The sequence below is a fragment of the Chelonia mydas genome, chromosome 2 (assembly GCF_015237465.2).
Source record: "Chelonia mydas isolate rCheMyd1 chromosome 2, rCheMyd1.pri.v2, whole genome shotgun sequence".
Classification (NCBI taxonomy): domain Eukaryota; kingdom Metazoa; phylum Chordata; order Testudines; family Cheloniidae; genus Chelonia; species Chelonia mydas.
This window is the reverse complement of record NC_057850.1, coordinates 199,972,832-199,994,006: the sequence shown is the minus strand read 5'-3', so window position 1 is coordinate 199,994,006 and position 21,175 is coordinate 199,972,832. Positions and strand designations below refer to the sequence as shown.

General features: G+C 42.6%; 1 protein-coding gene across 1 annotated transcript in view; it reads right to left on the bottom strand.

The window, feature by feature from the left end:
* HIBADH (3-hydroxyisobutyrate dehydrogenase) overlaps window positions 1-21,175 on the bottom strand; it is a 142,381-nt gene that overhangs the window by 99,987 nt on the left and 21,219 nt on the right. Inside the window, exons 3-4 of the mRNA XM_007053647.4 lie at window positions 14,178-14,287; window positions 6,023-6,144 (exon numbers count right to left, since the gene is read on the bottom strand). Coding sequence (XP_007053709.1) covers window positions 6,023-6,144; window positions 14,178-14,287 — 232 coding nt within the window. The remainder of the gene's footprint in view (window positions 1-6,022; window positions 6,145-14,177; window positions 14,288-21,175) is intronic.

Sequence of the window (21,175 nt, the reverse complement as noted above, 5' to 3'; positions counted from 1 at the left end):
ATATGGAACTTGGGGATGAGGGCAGGCGCTTATATAATGGATGCAGCAGGGGTCTGTGCTCTTGTTGGCTTTCCTGCAGCTCCAACATGTCAGTTTGCTCCCCCATTAGCCTCAGCATCACCTCCTGCCTCTGCTCTTTGCGCTCACTTAATGCTTTCCTGGCCTCTGCCACTAAATGCCTCCATGCATTAAGCTGTGCCCTATCAATGCGGGAGGACTGCAGAGCTCGGAAAACATGTCATCGTGAGTGCGTTTTTTGTGTGTGGTTTTTTTCACCTTCTAATCTGCAATAACCTCAGGGACAGAGATGATAGGGGGAGCATAGAAACATTTGCACCTGGGGGGGGGGAGATAAAAAGGGAGAGTAAAATTTATGATCCTTTTTGTTTTCAGAAATGTGAGATTCTTTCACAGCGAATCAAGCAATTCACAGCAGACAGCACTTGTGCTTTACGTACAAGGTTGCATTTTGCCCTTTATATTGCGCACCTGCTGGTACAGTGACACATCACAAACGGATGGGCAACAGAATTCGGTTTCCAGGCAGCCATGGTATGCGGGGCTGACTTCTTACGTCTTCATAACGTGGGAATGATTTCAAACTGCAGCGCCATCCTTTCCCATAGCAAGCAACGCCAGTTGGGTTTCACATTTAAAAGGACGGGCTGTGGTTTTCGGGTGGATGTGCAGCACACACCTCCCCCCCACCCCACAGCGTGGCTACTCTCTGGGATTATCCCTTTTAGCCAAGCACAAACAACCCAGCATGAACAGCGTTCCTTCACTGTCCCCTTACAAAAATTTCCCTATTTCAGCCAGGGGACCATGAATGATATCACTCTCCTGAGGCTAACACAGAAAGATAAAGACCGAATGTTGCTTGAATGTGACCAAAACCCAGGACCATTCGCTGACATGCTTTGTGCTGCAATGATTCCAGACTACTTGCTACTGGCTTGGCGTGGTAAAGTGTCCTACGGTGGAGGATGAAATAAGGCAGGCCTCCCCAGAAACCTTCTGCAAAGACTTTCAGAGTACCTCCAGGAGAGCTTCATGGAGATATCCCTGGAGGATTCCCGCTCCATCCCCAGACACATTAACAGACTTTTCCAGTAGCTGTACTGGCCGTGAATGCATCCCAAGTCTTCAGGGAAAATCAAACATTAAACATTATTGCTTTTAAACCCTGTACTGTAGTAACAAATGTGCACTCACCAGAGCTGCCTTCTCCTACTCTGGGGTCCGGGATCCCACCTTGGGAGGGTATTGGCTCCAGGGTGATGAAAAGGTCCTGGCTGCCAGGGAGAACAGATTCACCGCTTGCCTGCTGCGCATTCCCCGCCTCTTCCTCATCCACAAAATCCTCCTCCCTGTTGCGTGAGACTCCCCCCTTGCAGGTGTCCATGGACAGTGGTGGAGTAGTGGTAGGGTCCCCCCCTAGAATGCCATGCAGCTGATCACAGCAGCAGCATGTATGGGACTCTGACCCAGAGTGACCTTTTGCCTCCTTTGTCTTTTGGTAGGCTTGCCTGAGCTCCTTAACTTTCACGCGGCACTGCTGTGTGTCCCTGTTGTAGCCTCTCTCCACCATGCCCTGCACAATTTTGGTATATTATACATAGCATTTCTTCTTTTTGATCGGAGTTTGGCCTGCACAGATTCTTCTCCCCGTACAGCAATCAGATCCAGTGTCTCCCTTTCGGTCCATGCTGGAGCTTGTTTGCGATTCTAGGGGGACTCCCGTGGTCACCTGTGCTGCTGAGCTCGCCATGCTGACCAAACAGGAAATGAAATTCAAAATTTCCCAGGGCTTTTCCTGTGTACCTGGCTAGTGCACCGCAGTTCACACTGGAGCACTGTGGGATACCTCCTGGAGGCCAATACCATTGAATTGCATCTGCACTATCCCAAAGTCGACCCAGCAAGGTCAATTTTAGCGCTACTCCCCTCCCTGGGGAGGAGTACAGAAGTAGATTTTAAGAGCCCTTTCGATCGACAGAATGGGGTTGGTTGTGTAGACGCATTCGTTTTAAAATCTACCTAACGTGGCTAAATTCGACCTAATTCTGTAGTGTAGAACAGGGCTTCATGTGGTACAATATCCACTTAGAGTTAAATCAGTATTACACCTCAAGGCTGTATCTTGCCTCCACTGAAGTCAATGAAGTTGTCATGTTGTTAAGGACTAGATTTTGACACCCTGACTCATGATGAAATATCCTACCCTGCACAAAGTGCCACCGATTTCTTCTTTGTATGATAATTTGTATTTATAGGAGGCTGTTGTAAAGTTGCCAAACCAAAATTGCCCAACCGAAAAAAAGGATCAATTTATTATTAGTCTAATTGTAATAGACATTTATTGGTTTTCATTGCATCCTCATTAGGCATGGAATACTTATATTCATGAAGAGCGAGCAATAGAACTCATCTCCTGTTTTTATTCACATCAATACAGTGCTGGCAAGGATGATACAAACTTTCTCACATAGACCTGCCAATGATCCTAATCCCCAATGTAAAGCGATTGCCATCTCTAGACAGTATTAATAATTAAATCTGCAGGCAACAGTGGGGATGAGAAGTATTTTCCAGAATTAATACATACAACACTGTAACGGGTTTGTGTATTAATTTCCAGTTAGAAACTCCTGAATCTAGGCTACAAGTGTGTATAACAGGGATACTCAGACTGAGGCTCGCAAGCTGCAATTTGCTCTTTAATGTGTCCCCTGCGGCTCTTTGCAGCACATGATATTAAAACACTGTGTGGTTTAATCATTAAACCAGTCTATGTTATTAACCAGCAAGGATGCTTTTACTAGGTCATTAAGCACTTGTAGTTGATAAAATATTTGGTCATTCATTTTGCTGTGAGAATAGTACATATAAATTCATATTCTCTCTCTCTCGAAATATATATACAAACACACACACACACACGCACCATTCTCACTGACTGCCCAATTATTATTTTATCAACTACAATATACAGTGCTATAGTAAATGAAACAATGAATTCACACTACTGGGGCTCTTTTGGGTAATGTTGATCGCTAATGTGGCTCCTGAACCACTGAGGTCTGCGTATTACTGGGGTACAACATGCCAGTTTCTCACCAGCCAAGAAAGTGTGTCACTACTCCATGGAATTCTAGGTCTGTCCTGAAATAAGCCTTATAAGAGAGAGTACAAAATGCAAATAAACTGTCAAATTAATGTTGCAAACTGGAGGTCATACGTACTCATTTCATTTGGAACCACCAACTTCATATACTCAAGGCCAGCATTTTCTCCATGAGCTCTACAGCCCAAATGATTTCCAAAAGATTATTCGGAACGTAAACATATGCTTTCACAAACAGACAAATATTAACTTCCATTAGGAAACAGCATAACCCTGGGCACAAGTGGAACCATCTGTCAATAACGCACTGTAAATATACAGGTACAAGGATGATTGTTCTTGTCCCTTGCCTGCCATCCCCAACCCCCACATTACTGCATTTCAAAACAACACAAGGCCTGTAGATTCTCGAGGAAGTACTGTACTTCTGCTGGTCATTAGACCAATATTAAATAATGTAATCAAGATATACAGTAATTCCTCCAAAAGATCCTTTTATGACTTACTGCTTAATGTTATGTTTTATTACTGAATTCTTTATCTTTTTAATTCTTCTAATGCGGCACTTAACATAGAACATACCCTGCAATTGTCCATTTTCATTTGGTTTAGTTCCAAGTTATATCTTGTACAGTTAATGTTATCTTTATCTACTAGAAAGCTAAATATTGATTTCCCTTCCCCAAAAAATGCTAAGTTGCTCATGATATTTTGTATTTTATTGGCATTACAAACTAAGTGAAAGAATTTTTATTCAGATAAAACTTTATCTGTTATTGCTTTAACTAGATCTCCATTTTATATTCCCAAGCAACAAAAAGCAGCCAATACAATAGTTTGAATGGAATGTTTTAAAATAAATGACCTCAGTGAGTTCTGGGTAGAAAGAGAACAGGGAACACTTTCAGAAGATAACCAATCCTAGCAGCCAAACAATTTGTGAAATTATATTTGGAGTGGTGTAACAAAGGGAACCACATAAAAGATCTCAATGCTGCCAGACAGATAAATATGACAGGCTATGTTTCAGTGGTTCTCAATCTGCTTGCAGCCCAATCAGCACACAGCTACGGCCCATGTGACATCCTCAGGGCCAGACAGGTAGTATATATATTGCGTGGATATGGCCCACATCACACAGAGAACTGCATATACGGCCCACAATGGTAAATAGGTTGAGAACCACTGCTATGTTTAGAAAAAGATTATGCAAAAAACAGAAAAAAAAATGTGATGGGGGGGGGATATCTATTCCCAGGCTAACCATTTATCTAATTTTACAAATCAGAAACATTTTGGCTGTGGAGTAAGAACCCTTCCTTCCACATCCTGTCAGCTGATATCTTCTAAGTTTTTCTACCCTCTGTTCATAGAAACAGAGAAAAATGTTGGCCCCCAAATTCCAATTGCATGGCCAAATTCAGCCTCAGTTAGATCTTGAAGGGAATGAAGCTGCACAGAGTAGAAGCAGAATTTGGCCTTGCAGACTCTTTATCATTGTGATTATACACAAACTAGAAGAACCCAGTTTGAACTTCAGCTCCAAGGGCCAGTTTGCAAGACTGCCAGCTTGGAGAGGTGAGGGGGAGGAAGGGGGAGAAGGAACATCTTTTTACTTGTAAACTGAGAAAGTTTTATCTGAAGTCAGTAAAAGATAATAAATATGAAACCACACAATGCCATTTACACAGTTATTTTTAGAGTAGAACTGCAATTAAACTCTGGATGGCCAAGAATAATTGTCCCAAATAGTTCAATAAAACTGTCTGGTATTTTTTGTTTTAAATTTCAAGACTGCCTTTGCTATGTTGCAGGTTGTAAAAAATGTAGACAAGAATTAGGCTTTAACAATGATACGTTAGTGTGATTTTTTTTTAACATCTAATTTTACCCAAGAAAAGGGGAAAGACTTGCATATTTTTAAAAATATGCATCTCCTGACACAGGCAATACTAATGTCTAGGGTATCAGTCTCCAACCTCAAGAGTATACAAATATTACATACACACATTCCAATCATTTTCAAACCAGAGACAAGAGAAAGTTTGCTACATTTCCACTGTTAGCCATTATGGGATACATTTAGTATGTTCTACATAAACATTTGAAAAATCATTTTTAAAAACTGTCCTGCCTTTTTATTTTTAAATCATTTGACTGACGCCCTAAACTTTAAGCTAACTTTTCCCAAACAGGAAGTTGGTGGTTGTTGGTTTTTTTTTTAGGAGGGGTGTGTGCAAATAGTTTGCTTACTAGTAGTGCTGTCCTAGGAAACTTGGGACAAAAGAAACGACCATAGTGCTGAGAGAAGGCTCCGTGAGTTCAGATCCAGCCTACAACCACTGCAGCAAAGTGTGCAGCTAAGGCTTTAGGTAAAGTTACAGGCAGCTTCTTGAAGGCCATCAGCCTTCCCTCCCTACTCTTGCAGGAGACACTAATGTAGCTGGCTGTGGAAACACCAGAAATGTACCAGGCTGCAAGATCAGGCAGAAGCCTACAAGCCCAAGCTACCTTTCTCTGTTGCTGCAGCACTCCTTTCAGCCAAGAGAGCACAAGTAACATGCCCCACCCAGCCTTTAGAGAGGGCCAAACACCACACCCTGAAGCAACTGTGTGTGCCAATGCATGTGTTGAGGGAGGCAGGCAGCCCAAGAGCATTAAAAATAATTAACAAAACCAAGAAAAATATATCTATACAAGTGAACAAATAAAGGATAGGAGGGGGAAAGAAAACATTAACAAAAAGGGGTAGCAACTGTGCCAGGATATAGCACAAAGAGTTGCTCATAGCAATAACAAGAGGGGGGGGGGGAAGGCAAGGGAGGGGGTAGGATGCACCCATAAAGAAATGTCTTCTACAACATACAGGATTATATATTTAGCGAAGAGACTTACCACCAGAAACAGGAGCATCCATGAAAACAGCTCCCATTTTTTCAACTGCTTTAGCTAGTTCTTTTGAAACGGCAGGGTCAATAGTACTGGAGTCTATTAACAATGAACCTTTCTTCACTTTCCTAAAAAAAAAAAAAATATATCAATAAATAAAATATTTGTTTTAGAATAAAGTAGAAACTGCACATGACCACACCTCTGACTGCTGTCACTGGCTAGTAAAGCCAATGCACTCGATGCAAGAAAGTGGCCATGGATCCTTTTCAGATCACAGTCTTAAAATCCTAGTGTGAGTGAGACCTGCTAAGGTACCAACATATATACCTGTTCCTCTTGAACTTCATTATACGGGGTTGTGGGTTTGTTTGGGTTATTTTTTGTTTGGTTGGTTTTGATAATCCAAAACCAGTCACTTAAAATGGACTAACAGATACATAAAACCCTTATGAGAATGAACAAAAAAGGGATGTTCTGCCTAAACCCTACTATAACACAAAGGATCAAAACGACTTGCATTGTTTAGGTACAAATTCTATCAAACAAGATTATATATAGTTCTATATGTGGCAGACTTAAAATATGTTTATGCAATGAACGGTAGAGTACTGTATATAGATGTAACACCCTTCAAACTTTTAAAGTTACATACACAATGGATCTTTCTTTCCATAAGCAATTTCTTTCATATAAAAGTATCTGACCAGAATTACCTATTCCTTTCAATGCAGCAACCTCCTTGTATTTACCACCAGAACTTGCTCTAAATAAAAGCTATAATTACAAATTGTAAATCCAGCAGATTGAAATGGGTAAGAGGAATGTGAAGCAACATGGAAAAAAGTTGTGGGGGTTGGTTTCCCCCCCCCCCCCCCCACTGGGGTCTGGTAAATGTATGTAGCATGGACAAATTCATTTTTCATATTGCGCCTTTGAAATGTACAAAGTAAAATGCAGATATCACACACAAAATATGTCTTTAAATGGCAGCTGTCCATATTTGGGTCAAAAATCAAATTCAGACTGCTTCTTTGCCTTCTTCCTCCTGACCCCACCTGCAATTCTTGCTCAAAAGAGCCCATAACACTCAGTTCACACAGCACATATTTCCAATTAAAAAAAAGGTAATAATTTAAAGTTACATATTAGGCAATAAAACCCCATTCTATGATCATATGTTGTATCCAATTTCTAGTTAGAGTACAGTGCAAATACAGAAATAAAATTCAATGTATCACTGTGTTTACACTGTTGCAAGTACACAAACACATCTTGCTGTTTAACATAAATGGTTAAATTTTGCTCTTGGATATACAGATACACACATTTTTGTATACATAGCCCATACTACAGCTCCAGACTCAAACATTACCCAACATATGAAGTTCTTGTCCTATTTAACAGAAGAAACAGACTGGAGAGATTACTTCGGATACAGCCTAACAAAAGCCAATTCTGAAGATACCATTGGGTTACCTTCCTCCAGGTTCAGAACAAGCCCTCAAAACGGGGAACTGATGGAAGTCTGTGCAACCACACAGAATATATACCAGAGATTTTCAAACTGTGGGACACTGGTATGCCCTCCACCCCCAGCTGACAACAGGAGCCCTGGCCAGCAGCCCCCGGAGGGAACACAACTAAAAACTGTAACTCAAAGGGGAGGGCTCAGCTCACAAAGTTTGAAAACCACTGATGTAGACCCACACCTCTTCTGGCAAATGGAAACTTCTGGAGTATGACTAGGATCATTCTTAAGCTCTTGGGATCAATGCTTTCTTGGCAAGAGTGAAGAATCCTTAAAAATGGTTAAAGTCCAACCTATCATCAAAAAATAACCACTCAGCACACAATCTGGCACTTACTGCTAGTCTCTAGCTTTCCTTTATTCAGTAAGGGAATTGAGAAGGCAGCAGGAGGGAAATTCCATTTAACTGCTTTCAGGATTCTAGGTTCCCTACAGCTTGAACTCACTGTCAGAGTACAGACCTACTGGCTGCCTTTGACACATGATTAAGTGCTACTGATCCACTCACGGAAGACTACCACTGTGGAGAGCGCCATGCCAGAAACTCATCAGGTTTCACCTGAACAGGTCCCAAAGCACGGGGGCAACTGCTCCTCTCCAAAGGTACTAATCTATAGATTCCTTCAGGGCCAAATTCTGTCCTTCCATTTTGCCAGGGATTAAGGCAAGGGAATGCAGGGAGGAAAGTGTCCCACTCCTCTGCTGAACACAGAGGGGAGCTCCCCCTCCTCTCTCTGGTTTGGATAAGGGGTGCTCCCCCACAGTTTCTCCTCCTCCTTGCCTGTTGTAGTAAGATTTCTGTCCAATCTGCCCTAACCACACACCTGATCAATATTTATTAAGAGACTCTAAGACTATGTCTGCACTTCCACTTGTCCCCAGGTACTTGTCCATGTACTGCTGTCACATGTACCCTGTACCCACACTGAGTGTCCACACATGCTGTGCTTGGCCAGGGTATATGCTGTGACGGGTATATACCCACATCCAGACGTCCCTTTTGGTAAACGCTGTTAGTGCTTCCAATTCAGGATCTGTATCCCAGAGTCTTGTACATCACAGGAGACATTCTGGGAACCGCCTTGCTGAGTGTTGCTGGTACTGTATGGCACCTTCACACTTTTGGCAATGGCAGCTCCCTCTCACCTCTGCCAAACTGCATGGAAGGCATGGAGCAAGTATATGACAATGCGGTTCTGCGCCTGCTGGCAGGACAAATGTTTGTGCAGTGCACTACCAGTTATTGGATGGAATGGGTCCAAAACTATTTGAAACACCAAAGATGGCTGACCAAGAAACTGCTTTATGGAAAGCACTTAATCATTCTTAACATAACTGAAAACCAGTTATGTAAGGTTTTGGGTGGAGGGCTTCACACATTCCTTCTTCACAATGTTTTCTGAAACCGGAGCTCACAGTACTTCACTGTTACGAATGAGTACACCCCTGGTTGCAAGTGGTGATTGTTTGGGGGTGAGGCAGGATGAGTCATAAAAGCACAGCTCAGTGTCAGATATCTTCAATGTTAATTTAGTTTGGTTTCTTCTGTCTGTATTGTTGCCCAAGTTATTAACAAAAGCGTAAACACATTTCAGTTAACTTCTCTTCTATTTTCCATTCTGGTGCTTTGGACAGCAACAGTTATTTCACAGCTTAGTTCAAAGTCATGAACCCTGCTTTTCTTAAAAAAATAAATAAATGGCTAGGGGCAAGAGATGGAGAATGAACTGCATTTCTGTGGCACCAGAGTTACAGAACTCTCAGTCACGTCCTGTGAGTCCCACTGACCCATCCCAAACATGTGTAAAATATCCCATTGACCATACTCGGAAAGCAAGGTGAACACACAAGTGAAGTGAACGGAAACTTTTATTTAAAGAGATACATGGAACACAGAACTACAACATTAACAGGCACTACAAATGAACAAAAACAAAAAGATCAAATTCCCAAACATTACTGTCTGTGGCCCCATCTCCTTGTCCTTCCACTTCCCCTCACCCTCAGAAAGAGGGGGAAAACAGATGCAGAATATTGTGCAAGGGGGCAAACAACGATGACTCCTAGGTGGAGTTTGGGGACTGAATGTCGGCTGGGATCCAGTCATTGGATCGTTCCACTCCTGCATGCTCTGGAGGATTCCCCTTGCAAGGGGTTTCAGGTGCCAGTGGAGGATGTTGTGACAGGTGTCCAGCATGCTCTTCCCCACCACCAGGAGAGGACAGTGGGGTGGATCCACCACATCAGCAGCAGCCTGCTTGGCAGCTGGAGGAGGAGTGGGCGGAGGCGGCGGTGTCTGTTCCTGGGGAGAAGCAGTGGCCACAGAGGCAGGCAGGCCCTGAAAGTGTTCTGCCACCAGTTGTTCTAGCAGCTGCGTGAGTTCACAATCCCGTTCTCTCTGGGCATACTCCTGTTCACTGTGGTGTGACTCCAGATCCAGGAACCGGTTCATCAGTGCCTCATCCTGCCTAAAGGCCCAATTCTCCCTCACCCTCAAGAGCTCAAACAGCTCCTGCTCCTTCTTTCAATGCCAATGAGCAGGTCCTCCATGGCCCTTCTTCATCTGCTATCTCTGGGACACTGCTCCTGCCCTAACTCAGTGGAGTGGGTTGCATTATATTTTATTTCTTCTTGAAGGAACCTAAGAAGCCGTCCCCCATAATATAACTGTGCTGCCAAAGGTCACAATATTGATACTTTTTAGCATCTCACGGAATGCAACTGTTAGTCTCCTTCCTTCTCAGACTGCTTTTGCAGCCCATGAGGAAGGCGCCGAGGGTAATAATGGGAATACCTGCAGTGCTATTATTAAAATGCTGTAATGTTTACAGTGCATGGAGGGGCTGGTTGGGATGGGGTTTAGTTCCTTTCCAGGGGTACTTCACCACTCATCTATTTGTTCTTTAAAGGCTGGACACCATTTGGAGAACACAGAACTTTTCAAGCTACCAAAATGAAAAAAAGGTGTACTTCCAGTGCTGTGGAGGGGCTCTAGCCACCTATGTCAGACAGATGTTTTTACTAATGACCACCTATCTATGTATTGCTGAGTGGAGGGGTTTGGTGAGCTATAAAGATGGACCAAACATTTGCACTGTCCTTAAACCTGAAGAACCAGTCTGAATTTCAACTGCATGAAAAATTTGTTGAATTATGCTTATAGGACTGGGAGGTGATCTGAGAGGCAATTGACCATTTTCCAAGCTAGTAGACAGTTCCCAGGCACAAGAGGAAACGAGAATCACTAAGAACATTCATCCACCCCCTAGCCAACCCTGAAGCACTAGAAAGTCCAGCCCCTGTGTCCAGCGAACAGCACTGAAAGGGACAGAGCGTCACACTGCAAGTGTATTTTCTTCCCTGAACTTTCTGATTAATATTGCAAGCCTGTCACCTCTCCACTGCTAAAGGACACATCATTGTGTTTGTGCAACTGCCCAAGAGGATCCTACATCCACTTCTGCTTCACCTGGCTCCTGCCGAGTGATTTAGCACAGGAGAGGTCAGATACCAGGGACTGGGAATGGTCATAAACAGCTGAAACGGTCATAAGGAGAATAGACCGTTCTGATACTCCTCGGACAACCAAAGTGTTCCTTCCCTTTCTGTTTCCAAATCTGACAAGACAAGTCACCAACTACTCCCATTTCCCTTCTGCAGGCTCCCATTTGGAAAGGAAAAAGGAAAAGGGGGGGGGGAGTGGGGCAGAGGGGTGATTTGGGGTTTTTGATCAGCCGTGTCATACAATTGTTCTTCCTCCCCCCCATCCCCTCACACACTCGTTTTCCCCCCAGTTCACACAGCCCAGGGACTATCACTGTTCACAGTGTTGACAGTGAAATGAAGAGACAGAGGGACTGCTCGTTAATATTCTTTTGTTATGGCTTCTGCTAAGTGCATTACAGTGGTTCATGGGATTTCACTGAAATCATTGATTTACAGCTATGTCCTGCTTGGGGACCATGTTGAGGTAGAGCAGGGAGGTGGGGCAGCTTCACCAGAGCAAGAGGGGATAGATTGTAACTTACCAGCTTCGGGTTCTGGTTCGTGCAGCGGGTCTCAGTCCTCCTCAGGCTCTTCAGGGGAAGGCTTCCTCACTCAGGTCTGCTGGGCAGAGGTACAGAATCACACGCTCCTCATCCTCCAGGTCACCCAGGGCTTCCTTGGCAGTCCCTGCTGTCTTCTTGCCCTGCCCCTCAGTCCCATCATATGGGGAGGCCGGCGAGTTTGAGAAGGTAGTCATGAATCACTTCAGGATCTGTACTTGAATCCCTGGGGAGCACCCAGTTCAGCTCATCGCAGCATAGGCACATGCTAGGTCCCCTCCTGGAATGATTGTTTCAGTCCATCACCCTCTGGGTACAGGAGCCTCAAGCGCTTCCAGAAATCCCAGCACTGGGATGGAGTTTGTTGAATGCCCGACTCCTCCAGCCTCTGTGAAATCTTCCAGTAGAGGTGTATGTTCCTACCACTTCAGTTGAAGTTGAGGAGGACAGTGTACTCTGACCACACCTTGATGAGCACACTGGTATACTCCAGAGACCAGGTGGCAGTTCTTGGAACATGATCCATAATGGCCTGTGCTGATTAACAGAGCAGTTCAGCAGAAAACTGTCCTGAAGTGCTCAGCGCAGGATGCTACTAATGGTGGCAATGGGGGATAAGGGTCTGGCAGGAAAGGGAATGGCCCTGGAGGACTATTGAGACTCGTGACCTGGTAATATGCCCCTTGCTCCTGTCCATACTGCACTGTAGAACATGTATGGGCCATGCCACAGAAGAGGCATGTACATACCCACATCCCTCATGCATGCTAGCTTTCTTGCTGTGCGCTCTCCTTCAGGAACCTGCTTCAGCACTTCAAATGTAGACAATGGGGAAGGGGTTATGGCACAACAATGCACATGTACAGTTGCAAGGGTAGATGTACCACAGATATCCTATGGACTCTAATATCAACATTAGACAAGCACTCTTCATTCAACATGTGTAGAGCAAAGATTTTCCATTCAAGTTAGAATGCCTGATAAAACTGAGGGCCTGGGTGAAAATAGCAGGTTCAAGCTCAAAAACAAGGAAGAACCTCAAGGAGCTGGCTAGAACTCACTACTTTCCCTTCCCACCCTCACACACCAAGGGTTTCCCCCACCAATCATGATGATGCAGAACCTTGGAATCCTGCTAGGGATGATGCTAATCCTTGATGTTTTCATTGCAGCAATGGCCAGAAGTGCCTTTGGCTAGTCAAGAGACTCTGGAACTTCCTACCAGACGTAGAGCTAACTGTGGTCACCTATAAGCAAACCACTACCGAATGAGACACTTTAGGGTCTTCCCCAGGTAGAATTAACTGAAGACCACCCAATAACTTCAGAGGGTTAAGCATGTAGCAGCCAAACTCCTGATTAAAACAGATCATACCAGTGCTCTGACCCCTACCAGCTATAACTACGTCTGATTCATTTCAAGGCCCTGATCCATCTCTTTAAAGGCCTAAATGGATTAGGAAGCAACATCTCAGTGACTGGCTAGAGCTTTGTGTACCAACATGTTGGAGCATCCCTATTGAGCGTACCTGAATGGTGAACCTCTGATTTGTCCACTCATGAATTAGGGGTAGAGTTTTCCTAATGGAGTGCCATCTTGTTATGAACTGGAGTTTAGGTGAGCCAGAAGGACAGATGGAGCTGTGCTGATTTACAACAGCTGAGAATCTGGCTCCAAATCTTAACATCTTCAAGGCACAGTTTAAATGATATGCATATTTTCAAAGGAATTCCCCAAACACCCAAGAAGAGGAGCAGACTAAATCCTTTTACACTGTGCCTCGTGTACTTATTAAAACCATGAGGTATCATTTGTCATGTTAATGGACATTCTAAAATGTGAATGAAAGGTGATTTTATAAAAGCCCTTCAGTATATCCAAAAGCAGAATTCAGTCTTGAGTTAGAAAAGATTAATATTAGACAGGTCAATGATTCTCACTTTTCAATAATCTAGCCATTCTTTTTCCACTCACAAGTCCTAGAGTTTCTTTATCAATTAGTCTTTCAAATAAGAGTCAATTGCAAGGATTTGTAAACTTGTTAAAAATTTAAAATAAAATTAAATCAATTAATAAAGTTTGTCCAGATATTCTATGGTAATGTTCTGCACTACTGTGAGCCAACATGGCATCATCTCAGATCTAACCCAGACATGGGATTTATTGACTCCAAAGGATTTAAAAAAAAAAAAAATATGCTTGAGCAAATGATTCATAGCCAATGGATATGGAAACACTGGAGAAGAACTATAAAACATCTATGTATCATATTCATAGGAATATGCACTTATTTTCAGAAAAAAACACCACGTTTAAATTGTGTCCCTCCTTTAAACTTCACAGATAAATCTTGTGCTAATAAAAGATAAAGTTATTTTAGCCAATGACATTTAACTAATATTTACTATTGAAAGAATCCTACAGTTAGCAAATCAATCAACAACCACCACCAAGCAGATAAAAACAATCAGTTAAATGCACTTCAGGCACAGCATTTAGTTAAAACAATAGAAAAATCACTTGATAAAAGCAATATTGCCTTGATCATAAATGGAAATTAACTAGCACAGAGCAAATTCTTACTTTAGAATTCCATTTGCTCCTGTGTAAACTTCTATGGCATTGAGGCTGGAGGGTAGCATAGTAATAATCCTGTCTGCTTTTTCTGCTACTTCTGCTGGGGAATCCATTACCTTAAAAAAAATAATAAAAATAATGTAACTGCTGTTGAAAGACAGAAAGAAAATATATCTTCTTTAACGACTTTTAAAGCACCACACTTAACAGCTAGACAAAAATGAAAACACAGGAAACAGACCACACCATTCGACAAGCTCTAGTGATAGAGGGAGAAAAATTTGATGAGGATCCTGTCAGAGATTCCTCCAAATTCTCCATCCAGGGGTGTGATTATAATGCTATCCATGGATTCTCCAAGATTGAGGGCTAACTAACGATCTACTACAAGCACAAGGCCATCTATGCAAAATGCACCTCCACACGCTGTCTCTGGGGTAGTCCCATAATACTAGAGAATTAGTCCCACATGGATGACTGCCCCTACTTCCCTTCTATAGATACTGGGAGGGACAGGAAAAGACCCCCCTTCCACAGATGTATTTAATTTTAGAGCAACACACCTTGGTTAGCTTTAACTAAAGCTACCAACGCTGCCAGCGGGAACATATTGGCAGCATCATGTGTGTTCTGGCCGACTGCCAGGGAGGCTTCCAAAGGCCAAGGCCCTCTGCAAAAAGAGCAGTTAGTCCTGGAAAAGTTTTGACAGCAAAGCCATCCCAGCCAATCTTAAATTACTGCAATAGCAAAACTGATACACAAAGTGAAAAAAAAAAAAGAGTGAAATCTTCAGACTTTTTGTTTCCACCTTGCCATAATCATACTGTCACCTACAAATGAAGTCAGATTATGAACAGGTAAATGCAGCCAACCCTAAAAACATAGCCAACAACAATATATATTATTATAAATTAGTAACAGAGACCTATTAGAATGACTAGACCAGCCAGGGCAAGACTGTCGCAGGCAATATAATTCCTGAAGTGCCACAGAATTTAAATCCAGAAGGGACCATCAGATCATGTAGTCTGACCTCCTCTATATCACAGGCCACTAAATTTCACCCCAATAGCTCTATATTGACCCCAGTGACTTTAGTCCTCAAGAGATGAAGGCCTGGTCTATATTAGGAAATTAGGTCATACAACTATGCCACTGAGACCTAACCCATGGTGTCAACCGAGCTACTCCCTCTTGGGGAGGTGGATTACCTACACCAACAGAAGAACCCCCCTCACTGGCACATGCAGTGTTTTCACGGAAGTGCTACAGCTGTGCTTCTGCAGCATTTTAAGTGTAAACTAGCCATAAGATGTTGTGTGCCAGAGGCAGAGGATAGACCCCTGAAATGACAGGGAATTGACTGGTGAGATATGCTGAGATGACTAAGCGAACCATAACCCATGCTGCAGAGAAAAGTAAAAATTTCCCCAAGGACAAGCAACACACTAAATATCTTCTGCCTATTAAGGACAGCAAGCAAAGTAAAATAACTTGATCAGATGTGAGATTAGGAAAACAAATTTTTACTTTATAGAAAAATTAGAGTGCAAGAATAAGTTTTATCATTAAAATCAATTTTACGGCACTGATATGCCTGATTGATATTACTGTTATGACCAATTACAATGCAAAATAAGTTAACACAAGTAGAGCTGCATTCATATAGTCTAACCTCAAAATACAATTTGTTACATGAAAAAAAAAAAAGTTTTACTGATGGAACTTAAGAGTTGGGTTTTAACAAAAGCAACATGAGAAAAATATCTGACATATCACACTTAAAAACACAAGTCCAGACAACAATAAAAGACAAAACCACATAAAAGACGAAGAAAAAGACAAACTTCATTGCTACAATTTGAGTGATTGTATTTGAAACATTGCAGAAAATGTATAAAAAAAAAAAATCACAATTCAATATTGAATTCAAAATGACAACTGCTAATAAAATTTTAAATGTATATAGAGAAAAGACATTTTAAAATAAGTCCTAAGAGACTTGTGCTTATTTTCAATACATTAACTCCCTTTACATCACAAAGAAAGATTGGATGGAAATTCATCTTTGGAGAAGCGTTGCAAAATTAAAATCAGCCAAAGCCACCAAACCTAAAAATGAATAAGTTTTGGTGTCCCAGCGCAATAGTTTATTTGCTGACCACAACAATCTCGCATTACTTGACAAAGTTACAGCGACAATGAACAGAAAGGAGTTGTTGAAAAGAAAAAAAAGGTATTCATTCCTTTTCTGAGCCCCATCTTCAAAAATCAATCAAACCGAAGTGTTTCTGACAACTGTTTTTGTTTTTAAGTAAAAAGTTAACAGCTCAAATGTCCCTCACCAGAAACTTCCATACAGGTTTCAGCATGTCCATCCTGCTAATTATCGAGCTGTTACAAAAAATATTCTGAGACATGGCATCTTCAGGAGACAAATCACACACACACTGCGGGTGAAATCCTGGCCCCATTGAAGTCAATGGCAAAACTCCCACTGATTTCAGTGGGGGGTAGAATTTCATCCATAACGTTTTTCCACACTTTCCAATAATATTTCTGTGTGCCTTCAAACTTCTTTAAAAACTGAAGTTATTTTGAAAGAGATACAATGGTAAAGATAAAATACTTTGTCTCTTTTCCTTCACATCCAATTATCTTCGTTTTTGAGTTAGTGAATGTATTAACATAAAGATTGTAAAACGCAATTTTTAATCTATTAGCCAGTCTGAGACCATTAGGGTTCCAATCCTGCTTACCTTACTCACATAGGTAGTTCTTTTGATCGTAGTAGGATCACTTGCAGGAAGAAGGTGAAGGAAGATCTTTTATAATTTTTTCACCTATTCAAGAGCCTAAATATCACATATTCATGCTAAAGAATATACTGGATAGTATGATTGTCTACTTCTGAATAAACTCTGAATCACAAAGCATAAATAAAAGATTCTGCTTTTTAAATCTTTTTTAAAAAAAAGATTTAATTAAGGCTTTCCGCATAACAAGGCACTGTTAATGTTAGCGGGAAAAAATAGTTTGGTTAAAAATGAAATATGGATCTATGTTTATTTGACCCTAAACCGGTCCAACCATCCCTACTCAAATGGATATCTATGAGTTTAAACAATAAGTAAACACATAAAAGGACATAAATATTAATCTCTCATATACACAATGTATTTATGAAACTCTAAACGTCAATAGGGCCCATTACCTCTTATTTAGGATGGTTGGCTTTTTCCTTACTTTTAAACAGTGACCATGAGAGAGAAGTTGAAAAAGGAAAAATGGGACAGTTTGGGTAGCTGGGTTTACCCAAAAGAATGATTAACTTTTTCTTCTTTTTGTTTTAAATACACAATATAGTATCTGCTGAGCGGTAAGACACAGTTGCAGACAGTGAAAGGAGGCAGACAGATTCCAAAACACAAAATTGACACTAGGTAGAATGAATGAAGCAATATCAGCAGAAGGGCTTACTGCTGGTTAGTATGTATGATGTGTTCCCTCCGTGCCCAATCCACAGATGATGGGAGTCTGTCCTTCTTTAGTTCAAGCTGTAGAAACTCATGCTTTTAGTTCTGGGGGTCTCCAATCCCCAGTGCTGGTCAAGATGGGACAGCCATCACATAAGCGGGGGCTACACCAGAATTTTAATCTGGACTTGCATGCAGCTTCTTATTTGAAATAACTATTTCCAGCTTTCTGACAGGTAGGGTTGCCAACTGTTTAATCACACAAACCCAAACACCCTTGCCCTGCCCCTTGCTCCACCCCTTCCCAGGGACCCATCCCCCCTCCTTCCATCTCTTGCTCTCCCCCACCTTCACCAGGTTGGGGTGCAGGAGGGGGTGCAGGGCACAAGCCCTTGGAGGGAGTTTGAGTGCTAGAGGGGACTCAGGGCTGGGGTGCAGGAGGGGTGAGGGCTCCGTTCGGGAGGCACTTACTTCAGGCGGCTACCAGGTGGCTGTGCAGCAGGGCTAAGGAAGGTTCCCTGCCTGCCCTGGCTCCACGTCACTCCCAGAAGAGGCCGGCAAGTCTCTACAGTCCCTAGGGGGGACAGGGGGCTGAGCACCGACTCCATAGCTCCCATTGGCCGGAGCCCACTGTACCACCCACCGGGAGCCGCCCAAGGTAAGTGGGGCCAGGGGGCTTCACGCGCCACTTCCAGAAGCGGCCAGCATGTCCCTGTGGCCCCTGGGGGGGGGGGGGAGGCCGGGGGCTCCGCACGCTGCCCGCACCCGCAGGAGTTGCCCCCGCGGCTCCCATTGGCAGCACATCCTGGCCAATGGGCGCTGCAGAGTCAGGGCTGGAGGCGGGAGCAGCGCATGAAGACCCCCTACCTGCCCCCCAACAGCCACAGGGAGAGCCAAGGACCAGGGCAGACAGGGAACCTGCCTTAGCCCCGCTGCATTGCTGGACTTTTAGTGGCCTAAAATCTCCTGGTTTGGCTTCAGTATCCTCAAAGAGATAGGGCCTGATTCCAGGAGACTCCTGGAGAAAGTGGGAGGGTTGGAACCCTACTGATAGGGGTGGAAATATCAGTTATTTATACTGATAGTACAGCTGAAGATTCAGCAACCTGTTTCCATCCTTTTACGGACATTATAAAGTCACACTATCTACACTGTACTGGGTACATAAATTAAAATCACTTCAATTTAATAGTTTGCCTGTATGTTATGGTTGCAGGGCAAAGCTGCGTTAAGACAGTCTTATACATTAAAAAGAACACACACAAAAATCCCGAACTAAAACCTTTGCCCCATTCACACCACCCAGAAAAACCTGAATAGGTTTCAGAACTGGTCCAGTAATATATATTTCCTGTGCAGACAGAGCCTCTATCAGGATAGACAGATGTACAGAAGACATTGAACAATATTTCTTTCTATAAATGTTTATTCATTCTGTCCATGGAAAAGCCTCCTTTTTTTAAAAATAGTGGGAAACACAAGTTCCGCCAATCTATTGTTATTTATCGTAGCGCCTAAGAGCCATACTCATGGACCACGACCCTACTGTGCTACTTGCTATACAAATACAGAACACAAAGATGGTCCCTGCCCCAAAGGATTTGCAGTCTAAGACAAGAGTGCATTAAATACCTCTGAGGGAGAAAGCTCTAAAATGCATATGATGTGACAGGAGAAACTGTACCAGGCCTCAGAAAAGCTGGAAGTCTGCTGACTGTGTTTATAGTATATATGTGAAACAGCTATTCAATTACTCTTCATGTTCTGATTCAGAGCTCTGCAAAACAAACATTCCTTTAAATCCAGAAGAGAATGAGAAGAGGAAAATTATGCAAAATCATGAAGCGTGGACAGTCTCTTCACAAATCTGAAAGCTTTTTTGCTATTTTTAAAAAGGAGAAGCCCTCACACTTGTCCCTCAGTCACTGAAATAAATCTGCTTAATATTTCTAGAGGAAACCACTTCTATTGGCAGTATACATCTCATTTACTATTTGCACTGTCAGAAGTTAACTAAAATACTTTGAAAGAAATAAAAATGTTTAAAATTGTAAGTAATTGGGAGTACTTGCATTACTTTTAAAAAAAAATTGCCAACACAGGAATTGCCATACTGGAGCAGAATAGTGGCCCACCTAGTTTAGATCTTGCTTCCAACAGGGGCCAGTGCCAGATGTTTCAGAAGAAAAAATTCTGCAGCAGTAGGCAGTTATATGAGAACCAAACCCCAGAAAAGTTTCCTTCTAACACCCAATCATTGTAAGTTGGTTGATGCCCAGAAGCATGGAGGTTTGCATCCCTTCTAAAGTTCTTGTTTAATAATTTAAAAAAAATATTTACTATAACAACTCAATTCACAGTTCTGTGTTTCTCCTGCAAGGCTAAACACACCCAAAGTAGTACAGAAAATTCAGTTTTTTAGGCTTTTTGATGAGCCTCTAGCATCTTCAACTATTTTAGTTAACACCCCCTACAAACGCAGGTCCTAAAAGGTATGTAAATGGAGTCATTATTGGAGAGACTTCCAAATTCCCACAATTGGGTCACCTCTAAATCATTTTGAAGGATCCCTTTTCCTGTGATTACTCCTTCTGCCACTCCACATAGAAGCCCATCCTAAGCCATACCGCCTCAGAGCACTTTTCCTAAGTCTCTTGTAGCTCCTCCCCTACACTCAGATGCCTCTTCCCTTTTCCTTACCTCTCTCTGCCTTTCATCCTCTACTACAGGTGCCTGGGTTTAGCAAGAGAGGCTATTACTACCTGCTATTCATCACAGGCAGGTAGATGGCCACCTTCCTGCTAGTAGGCCATTCATCCAGTTTTAAACATACAGTCCTGCTTTTGTAATGCACGTCCCACGTCTGGCATGGAGACAAAACCGGATGTGGCTTTGACAGCCAGGGACACCATTTTGAAGAGAGTGCTGATCTGCCCCCCACCAGCATGACCTCACATGTACCCTGGTAGTGTGACGTTCCTGGAAGCACCGGAACGTCCAGTATTTTGGGGATGCATAATTGGCCACCCTATTTCTGACATATGTTGCTTCCCCAGTTGACTGCTTCTGAGACTATTGTATTAATTGGGGAACGAAGCAGTGGACAGGCAAAGACACATCATCCCCTCTCCACTCAACAGGTCCTAGCAGTAGCAGGAATCACCTGCAGTGAACACGGACATTTGACAGCCTTCACTGCTCCCTGCTCTCTTCTCTGGCATTCCTGCTGGTTCTACCCCACACCCCAGATCAAAGGAAAGGCAGCCCTTGCCACCCAATGTTCCTTTTGCAGTAGCTTCTACAGGCCCCCCTGGACTCAAGTTTCCAAGTCCTGCAAAATCTGCTGGTGTAGGATTTACACCTCTGAAAGAAAAGGAGGAAATTATTTTCAAGGGGTTTTTTAAGTGTGTTATTTGTATTCGAGACTAAATATTGTGTTCAGGAGCATAAACAGGCTTTTGGCTTTACTTACTTTTAAAAGTATTTCTGCTCACCTTTAAAGTCACTTAATATCTCATGTTAAGTCTT